This window comes from Gavialis gangeticus, unplaced genomic scaffold (assembly GCF_001723915.1).
Source record: "Gavialis gangeticus isolate Ggan-Ray unplaced genomic scaffold, GavGan_comp1, whole genome shotgun sequence".
Classification (NCBI taxonomy): domain Eukaryota; kingdom Metazoa; phylum Chordata; order Crocodylia; family Gavialidae; genus Gavialis; species Gavialis gangeticus.
In genome coordinates this window covers 108377846-108388182 of record NW_017729022.1, presented here as the reverse complement: position 1 = coordinate 108388182, position 10337 = coordinate 108377846, and the positions used below count along the sequence as shown (strand labels likewise).

General features: G+C 43.9%; 1 protein-coding gene across 2 annotated transcripts in view; it reads left to right on the top strand.

Moving 5' to 3' along the window:
* The window catches only part of CDPF1 (cysteine rich DPF motif domain containing 1), a 33452-nt gene extending 23382 nt beyond the window's left edge, over positions 1-10070 (top strand). For both annotated transcript variants that reach the window (XM_019515939.1, XM_019515940.1), the window contains 3 exons: positions 1079-1198; positions 2280-2391; positions 8441-10070. In XM_019515939.1, the coding sequence (XP_019371484.1) occupies positions 1086-1198; positions 2280-2391; positions 8441-8551 (336 nt within the window). In that variant the 5' untranslated portion in view covers positions 1079-1085 and the 3' untranslated portion in view covers positions 8552-10070. The remainder of the gene's footprint in view (positions 1-1078; positions 1199-2279; positions 2392-8440) is intronic.
* Positions 10071-10337: the final 267 nt, after the last annotated feature.

Genomic DNA, 10337 nt, shown 5'->3' with positions numbered 1-10337 from the left:
TGTGGGGGGTGGGCCCCCTCTCAAAATCTCTTCCGGCTAGTGCCCCCCCCCCCCCCATTGGTATCCGGCTGGCTGCATGCTGCCACCCCCCCCATCCAGTATGCTGTGGTGCTTTTTTATTTAGGTAGGTGTGCCATGGGGCAAAAAAGGATGGGAAACACTGACCTAGTGATTAGAAATAGTGGGAAATGGAAGGCCAAGACTCAATTCGTTCACTGCCTGAGGGAATTTAAATCCATATTTGCCACCTCCCTAGAGCTAGTGGGTCTAACTACTAGCCTACAGAATAAGTTCCTTGGGCTCTTTCAGATCCAGTGAATCTTGGATTCTTTTCTGCACAATGGAAAAGTTTACACAGGAGGAGGTGAGTGTGCCCCTGCTCCCTTAACCAGTAGCCTTGGGGTCTAGGCCTCTGAGAATAACTTCATGATCAAGACTTTCAGGTGACTTGAGCAAAGGAAATCTTAGTTTATGAACCCTTCATGGGCTTAGGCAAAGAGATAGGCACAAGGCTGCTCAGTCTCTTGCAGACTGATGTATTTCCAGGTGTGCATAGAGACACGCAGCTAAGTACCCTTGAAGGGAACTTGAGAGTCAAACCATGAGGTATCAGGGAAGTTCAGATGTCCCCCAGTTTAGGAAGCAACTAAACAGGATTTTTCAGGATCATCATTTTGCACTTAAGATGTTTGTGCGCCACAGTATGCACCCACATCATTTCTTGGATTTAACTCTAGAATAACAATACCTTCCTAGAGAAGGCACCAAGTCTGAAATGTTCAAAGCTGTGTATGGGGTGTGGATTTTACATTTCCATTAACTCAACTGCAAGAGGAAAAAAAATAAGTGGTAGTTTGTTCTTCAAGCCTGATGGACTTGCCAACCAAAATTATTTCTCAACTATTGATTGGGGGTGGAAAAAATATTTTCCCACATGCTTTAGTACCACAGACAGCAGTACTAGAGCAGTTCACAGTTTTATCACCTTCAGTGATGCTCCCACTACTATATTTCAAACTGAAAGGGTGTGTTTTTTGTTTGTTTGTTTGTTTTGTTTTGTTTTTTTTTACATGTGCAGCTTAGAAATGGATACCGACAAAGAAGTTCAGCCCAAAGGAGTCTTTGAGTGCCAGTTATGTGGATTAACAGCTCCATACAGTTATTATGGGCAGAAACCTCCCAACACACGCTCTATTGTGTAAGTATGGTTTGTTTTTTTATAACAGATCTCATTACCATGGGATCTCATACTCTAGACTGGTGTAGCACTACACAAAATCAACCAAGAAGTCCAATCAAATCATGCCTAACCTGGAACATGGGTTAAAGGTACATGGTTCAAAGCTTCACTCTCTCACACACAAACAAAAACATGCTGTCTCCTCCTTTTAAGATTAAAAAGAAAAAAGTTTCAATATCACCATGGTCTTTAAATCTCTGAGTTTACATCAAGTGCATGAAATAGTAATCCTGTCCTGCAGGGTGCTGTATGCAAATCAACACCATTACATTTCAGCAGGGTTCTGCCCAGAACTAGTCAGAGGAACAGTGCCTTGAGCTCTCTCACACAAGTTGCCAAGTACCTAATGAAAGATACCCAACTCAGTAGCCCTGAGGCAACAGTTGCACAACTCAGAATATTTTAGATCATGTTATTGTTACATGCTGACAACTCTCGCCTATGAAAGGCTGAACCCTAAGTTCACAGGAGTGACAACTAGAAGTAGTAAAGGCCTTTTTCAAAAGAAAATGCATATATTTTTTAAAATGGCTCTTCACTAAGGATAGGAATTTGCAACGGTAAATAGATAGGGTGTTTACGTTGGCCTAGAGAAGTATCCCTGTAAAACGCAGGATACATTTAAAGGTGGAGCACTGAGAACACCCATACGGCACTAATCCAGTGGTTATCAATGTTTTTAGACTCAAATCACCCCTCAGTCAACACCAGCTTTTATTTTTCTGTAGTTGAAAAATGCGTGAAAGCAGTTCTTTTGTTGCAAAGAACTCAAAGACCACAACTGGTAGTCAGACTTTTTGACACTGTGGATTCCTATTTGAAATCTCTGAGTTTATCTTGTGAATCATGTGTAGGGGTTTGCACACACAACAGTGCTAATACTGTGCAGTACCCCATGGCATGCTTACAAGGATCTCACAGCACTCCAGTGTGCTACATCACCCTTGTTGAGAATCACCCTGCATTAATGAAATGGTTATTAGCAGATTTTCCTTTGCAAAGTGGTACATTTTTTAAATGGGAGCTGATTCTTTCCTAGCCTCCTGGAAGAAAGCTATGTCATGAAAGATCCTTTCACCCCCGACAAGGACAAATTCCTTATCCTCGGATCACAGTGCAGTTTGTGTACCAGGCGGGTGTGTGTTGGCACAGTAAGTAACATGTGATCCATGGTGCATTTTATAGCTTGCTTTTGTTCCAGACTCAGTGACCTCTTGGGGAAAAGATCAAACAGTGACAGCAGTGTACCAACCAGCTCTCTCTGCTACCAGTTCCCGTAAAACGTGGTTTCTCATGTTATTGAAGTGTCGTTAAAGTTGCTGCATAAGGTCATATCTTTTTCCAGATTTTCAGAACAACATGAAACAATTTCTCCTTCATCTTCACTGCCCTGCCAGTGTAGAAGGGCTATTAAAGCACCACAGTTTGCCAGTACAGGTATGACACAGGCCTCCAGAAAGCCATACTACCTCCATGTCCCCTGGCAAATCCTTGCATAAAAGATGTGTAGGGGAAGGGCGAGGTGGGATAAATCTCCAGCACCAAATAGTGTTCAAGGAAGCCAGAAGCCATTTCAGTCCCTAAAGCAGCCCAGAGTCTAGAAGGCACAAGGGGTAGTTTAAACATTACATTTGCCTATTCCCCTCAAGTGGCACTTCCTGGAAGCCCAGCACAAATCTGCAGAGCGTTGAAAGCTGAGTGCAGATAAGTTGAAACAACTTTTTAGGGCAGTGGAACAGTTCAAATCTTACTTGAGAACAGTGCAAGAAAATTTAAATCAAAGCCTTTCCTTCAGCAAGGGTCATTGTGAACACTCTTGAATGACTAGAGACAAAAGATGGACAATAATCCAAAAACGTTAGAAATGACAAAGCATGACCCCATTGGTCCAGTAGCAACAGAAAGATAGCATTCTTGATTAAGAACACTTGCATTTCCTACTTAAGGGAGGGGTATTTAAGTATTAAGGCTTCTGGGACCCAGCTGATGACTTCACAATATGTAGCTTTGGCAGTTTCCAAAGTTCTTTCGGCCCATCTCTGCTTATAGTAGTTTGGGGCTATATCCAGCTTCATCAGAGTGGTCATTAGTGAGTAAAGGAACGGCTCAGGTAGTGAACAGCAGCACTGATTAAAAAAAATATTTCACTACTGCTGAAGCTGTAGTATTTTTGTTCCCCAATTTGATGGCTTTTTGTACTTATGGCAAAACAAACCACACACTTAATTAGAGGAGAGTGTCAGGGGAATACCAGTCTGATTGCATGGAAACCAGGGTTGAAGAGGCAGAGGGACAAATGCAGGGTTTTTACACATCTGAAGAAGTGAGGACCAAATTTTGCTTTGTACCTCTTTTCAAGATGAATTTGGGCCAAGAATGCTGGTACCAATTCAACTGACTTCAGAAGCAGTCTGGCTCACTGGTTTAATTGTGGGATGGGGAGAAGGGGGAGGGGGGAACCAAGTTGCAACACTTTTTTCCTGATAGTTATTTTCCCTTGTGAAATTCTCTTCCAGTACTTAGATGAATGGAAATTGGAAAATGGTCAAAATATAAATTGCTACTGATAATTGTTTTAGTCCAGCTGTCTGCTGCTCAAATTGTTAGTGTTAAAAAAGAGTAGCAGGCTCTCAAATTCATCCTTAATAATCAGTATACTTTAGCAACTGATTTCCAAAAGACATGCCTGGCATTTTCAATTCCACCAGTTGAACTTGTCCCAGAATTGAAGTTTCAACCAAGCACATTACAGTGAATCTTAATAGGAAGGAGGGGCTCTGCCATTTAAGAGATTAATGCAACTAATTAAATGTTCTGATTCACTGTGGACAAAACAAAGTATAGGGCTGTCAGAATCCATTTCATATCTTTAGCTGTTTATGCACATTTCTTTTGTTTCTAAAGCTATCAAGATTTTCCTGAATAGTACATCTCAAAGCAAAAGAAAAAAAACCCCCAACTCTGAGGTTCTTAATGATGACACTAAACATGCAGCAGTGGGTAGCTAACCTAAAAAGGCAAGTGACAGCTGAGCAAGGGCCTGAGCCTGGAGAACTAATCCCATTGAAGTCTATCGGATCAAGGCTACAAAATATTGGAATACATTTCCTACCAAACTGGCTTGCCCACTTGAGAGCTAGGTGTACGAGTATGGTTATTAAATAGATGTAGCAACACACACTTAGGTAAGATAGGAAGACATCTACAGAAAATGTTAATTAACACTTTAAACACCTGCATCTAGCAGGTAAATATGTATTATTCCTCTTTCACGTAGGGGAAAGTAGGACATTGGTTAAGTGACTTCCTCAAGACCACAGAGGGAGTTAGAGCTAGGATTACAAGTCAAGGGTCTATGGCTCCTTGACTTGTGGTTGTATCAGTGAATCAAGCCAGATCCTCTCTTGATCTGCTTGCATTTATGTTATAACTTGAGCCTCTGAAGCTAACCAGCTATAACTTATCTCATCGGACTATGTAGTGAAGAACCAGATTGCTATAATGGACAACTTTTAGAGGCAGGTTGCTTTTAGTTGCATTACTTTGTACCCACTGTTTTGATTTGGTGGTAGAATCTTTGCCTGCCATGCAGGAGACCTGGGTTTGATTTCTGGATGTGCATATAACTATAGCCATTGAACCACCGAACCTCTGGACTCAGTCTGGCCTTTGGATTCTGTCTGAAGAGGGGATGGAAGGTCTTAGCAGCCTCTACTCCTTCATACTTCTGTCTAGGCATTTGTGTCAAAGGTCCTGGTGACTTCTCGTGCATACACCATGATCTAGAAGGATCGATGGTTGCCTACTACTGTTCTTTGTAATTCTGCTAAAGCAGGGTTCAGTAGCATTTTTGGCTGGAGTGCCAAAAACATCCCAACCCTGACCAGTGCCTCAACTTGCTATGCCAAGGGCAGACTACAGGGGAGCAGTGAGGGGCCCGATCCTTGTTGTTGGCGGCAGCTACACACGTGCCTTCAGGTGGATGGTGGGGGAGGCGCCAGAATCATGCTGTCCCTGTGCCTTCCCCACCCTGTACCCCAAGGTGCATGTGCAGTTGCTGCCAGTATGGAGTCGGTGCCAGGGCTACAGACCCTGGTGCAGCTGTTTGCCGCCTGCCCTGTTTGCAACTGCCCAGAGCCTGGGCCAGCTGGGGGAGACAACCAGGAGGCTGCAAACAGCACTGGGCTCTGAAGCCCCACCCAGGCTCTGTGGCTGCGGCAGGTGCACACCCACCTCTGGGCAGACAGCGGGGAAGGGGCGTAGAGCAGCACAACCCTGGTCCCTCCCCCCACCACAATCTGCCCAATGGCATGTGCAGCCACTGCCACCATGGAACCTGGCCAAGGGCTCTGGAGCTTGGTGCTGCTGTTTGCGGCCTCCTGGCTGCAGCCAACCTGGGCTCTGGGCAGCTGCTGCCAGCCATGGAGCCTGAACTGCTTGCAGCAGGGCTTGAAGCCTGTCAGTGGCCTGCTGGGCACAGCCTGGACTCCATGGCTGGCAATAGAGCCCAGGCCAGCTGTGGTGTGCCAAGCTAAATGGCCTTACGTGCCATGCTCTGGCACGCGTGCCAGGGGTTGCTGACCCCTGCACTAGAGAGACCCAAGAACCATCTTCCCTTAAATTGACCCAGGCCACTGGATGTAATTTGTTACCTTTCATTGTTTGGCCTCTCAGATCTAAGCCCAACATAATCATGAGATACCACTTAAATTTACCAGGCGGTAATGGATTCATTTACAACTGATGTGCAGAAGTGTCATTAGCAAAACACGATGAATGTTCTCAATAGCTGGGCTTCCTTCATAATTGGACTCTTCAGTATATTACCTTCAATTATTTTTCATTTACTGGTATTTCAGTTATTTTCACTCTAGTCAGTTGTTAAGATGCAATTTGCAGCACAAATTACAATGACCTTCCACCACCTTATTTTGGGGAAAGCATTTGCTTGAGTAAACCTTCAGATCTTGTTCCAAGCAAAAATAGTACATTAGGGGAGCTACCCATATCTTAACTACTGCTCCTCCCCCCGTCCCCCACCCACCAATGTACAATGTACAGGCACATCACAGCAAGCGACAACTTCAGATGCTGACCTTTGGCACAACAGTGCAATGCTTGAATAGCTAATGGTATTAAAACACTGACACTTGTAAGGCCTCAGCACTGCAGCTGGGCAACAAGGTCAGCAACACTCAAGGCCTTAAGCTGCCCCAGCTCAGCCTCCTGGATTTCTTCTAGGACTGCTTTTAAGGAGCTCCTGCACAACAAACTGGCTTCAGTCTGGGAGTAGCTATTACCTGTGTGACTTCCTTGGTACTTGTTCCTGCATTCCTGCCCATGTACCCAGTCCCCTGAACTTTAGAACCTGTTTAGACTTTGGCTTGCTTCCTGACATTCACTTCTGGTAAAACACTGGCTCAGCATGTGAATCCTATCTTGACTTTGGCTTACTTCCTCACATCCACTTCTAGTAACCCCTTGGCTTGGTACATGATTCTGGTTTAACTTTGGCTTGCTCCCCATATTATGGATGTTGGTAACACCCCTTAACTCTAACCACCAGGTCTAATGCCTCTGGATCCTGACAATGCTCACCAGGACTAGGATTAAAGATGATCTTCAGTATCCATAGACTGTACATCTTCTAAGGTGTCAAAAGAGTGGATGGAATGTGTAGATAAGGCACTGGTTTGGCATACAGGAAGCATGCCATTCTTAGCTGTGCCACAGCCTACATACGTGACCTTGGGCACTTAGGCCCAGAACCATAAAGGCATTACCTTCCATTTGGGCACCTAATGCCTAATGATTTCATTGGGACCGAGGCACTTAAATAATTTGGTGGATCTGTGCCTTCTCTTTGGGCTTTTGTTTGCTACCTGCAAAGTGGGGATAATTTTTCCACTCTTGTCTCCTTACTTCACAGGCTCTCTGGAATGTTGCTTTCTCCTATTATTGTGTCTGTCCTAGGCCAAGCATGATATAGTCGCACCTGCTTGGGGGACAGTGCATTGCAAACAGCAATACCACAGCAGCTTAAACTCACATGTCCACTTTTTCATTGGCAATTTAAGCAACAAAGGTTTCCCACAGGGCAAAAGCAGCAGGTAGACTAGTTAGATCATATCATAGAAATATAACAGGTTTTTTAAATGGGGCTTTCTAAGGCGTCTGAACTGATGCCAAATTCTTAACATGCCACACAACCTCTGAATGCATATAGGAAGCAATATGCTCAGCACCAGAAGCAAGACCAGGCAACAACTTTCTGTTCACTAGCCTGAAAAGTTACAGAGAAGTAGATTTATCAGTTTAGTAAAACCATGGAGTTAACCTGGCACTGAAATGCATGAAGTGATATTTGGAGCAGAGAATCTGATACATGCAAACCAGTCACCCAAAACAAGGTCAGTCATACAGCCAGCCCTGAAGGAGCACTTTACCGTTTGGGTAACATCCAGGGAGTCTGCTGCCTCCACAAAGATATATTCTCAGCTGTCTGAGCTGATGTCATCACCTGTATTTAAATCCACAGGAATAAGCCACCACTGCCAGCTGCATCTTGGCTGTGAAATCCCATATGGAATCTAGTGGTCTGGAGAACAGCAAAATTATAAGATTTACACCCTCTCAGGGCAAAGAATGTAACTCAGTCAATTTGTCTGCAAAGCTGGCCAACTGGGGCAGTGCACGTTGGATTAAGATATTGCATCTGTTCCCTGACCACTTCCTGTATAACAACCACATTTCTGGGTAAAAAAGGTTGGGCCTACAGCATTGGCTAACCAGGTATCTGAAGCATGCCAGATCCAGGTGCCATTCCCTAATGCCAGATAAGGGAAATGACTGGTCTTGTCTGCAGCAGATTTGAGGCTTTGGAACAAATTAGAGTTGAACTGTTGTAGAGCTATGTGCTGCCCTGAAAGAAGGCTTCCTGTAGCTTCCTTTAGAGTAAGGCATAAGGACTTCAGTTGTCTTTGGCCCTTGCCTGGGGTCATGGAGGGAGAAAGCTCCTTCAGGCTTCATTCCCATTATCCCAACTTTGCCATGGAGCAAAGACCAGGAATACCCCCCCTTCATTATGTTCTTCCTACTCGACTGAAGAGAGGAGGAAGGGACACTCAGTATGATTTAGAAAAAATGAAATGTAGCCAATTCCATTTGGTATACTGTTAATTATTCATATTTTCCTTACAGGAATGTAGTCTATTCTACACAAAAAGGTTCTGCCTCCCCTGCGTTAAGAAAAACCTGGAAGAGTTTCCTTTGGAAATACAAGACGACTTGGATAAAAAGAAGTCCCACTAAAAAATCTTACTTCTCTATGACAGCAGAGGTGTGTCAAACATAAGGTCTGCAGGCCACATCTTGCATGTGGACCTGTCTTATCTGGGATGCAGGACTTCTGGCGAGGCTGGGAATTTTGAGGACAGTGCAACAGGGCATGACTCACAGTCAAATTCCAGGAAGATGGAGCCTAGTTGAGGACTCATGTTAGTGGTGGCCATGGGTCAATAACAGCAGTGTTAACCCCTGTGGCGCTCTGAGCTGAGACAGCAGCTCAGGTACCTGCAGTGGTTAATGCCACTGCTGCTTGCTCTACTGAGATGGGTCAAAACCCAGCCTGTGAGGAGCCCTGTGCTCCAGATCCAGCCCACGGAGCCAAATGAATTTTACACCTTTGCAATAGAGGAATGACTTTCATCAACTTACCACAAGTCAGTCATGAAAGGAAACATCATGAAAATACGTTCAAATTCAGACATTCCTGGGTTTGCAATGAAGGCACCATGACACTGAGCTGGTGCAGGAAAATTAGAAATGGAAACAGGCTGCCCTGTAATCATAATCCAAATGACATGAAGTACAAAAAGTAAACGTCATAAAATATTAAAAAGTACAATTTAAAATTCTGACTTTTTAAATGTTAATCAGTCATGTTGGATACTAATACAGAAGTGTTTTTAATGGGCAGGCAGATTCTCAACTGGTGTAAGCCAACATACTTCTATGGAACTTAGTTTACACTGCCCAAGAATAAATACTATTATCTAATTAGGTAGGTTGTTTCCTACCAAAACTCATACCTCTCTGAACCAGTCTGCCTCTAAGGTTCCACCCTGCTTTACCATCTGTCTACCTGCCAATCTAATCTAAGTTCATCAGCCTGACAGTCTCACTTTAATAAATTTTAGGTAGACAGATGAATCTGATACATCGCACTTTCAAAAGTGAGAACATTCACAGAACACAGAGTTGACACTTTTTAAAACACTTTGGCCTGCAGATGTTTCAAGATTAGTGTCATACATGGACTTCTGCAAGCCAAGCTTTTGTAATGGAACTTAGTGGCTGATACTTTACATGACTGCAGTCACTTTCCACTCAAGCTTCCAGTCACGAGGGTGGTCGTGGAAGGGGCAGTGAACTTTCTTACGTGATGTTTTTCTTTACAAGTGAGAAAGAGCTGGTGCCTTTCATTTCACTGTCAAGTAAGATCAAAATGCAAATAAAGCTCAGCAGGATAGCCAGCAAGAAGTTCCATCAGGTCTGAACTGGGCAACTAAATGACAACCGAAGTAGGAATTCAAATAGAATTAATTTACCATATTTACTCAATTCCAAGACAAGGAGGGAAGGGGAGGGCCCGAGGCTGTGTGGAAGATGGACGCAGCCACAAAGGGTTTAGGTGGTGGTGGAGGGAGAGACAGGAGGGGGCAAATTACCTGCTCCCAACTTGTCCCTTTGCAGTCTCCCCCATCCCCACCCTGTGCTCCCCACCTCCACTGCTTTCCCCACTGCAGTGGTGTTTGGGGCAAATTTAAGATGATCCCCCAATAATTAGATTCTTATACATGGAAAAATTATAACAAATGTATAAAGTTTCCACATATGGAATCTAATTATTGGGGTGGGCCATCCTAAAAATTCAGGCTCATTTTGGATTTGGGTAAATATAGTGAGTCATGGACAGGTTAAGCAATTACTATGGGAAAGAATTACCTGACAAGTGTTTTTTTCATGATCATCTTATTGGCTTTCCTACAGTTGCATGGACTATTTATAAAGTAAAGTATTCACATAAAGTCACTTG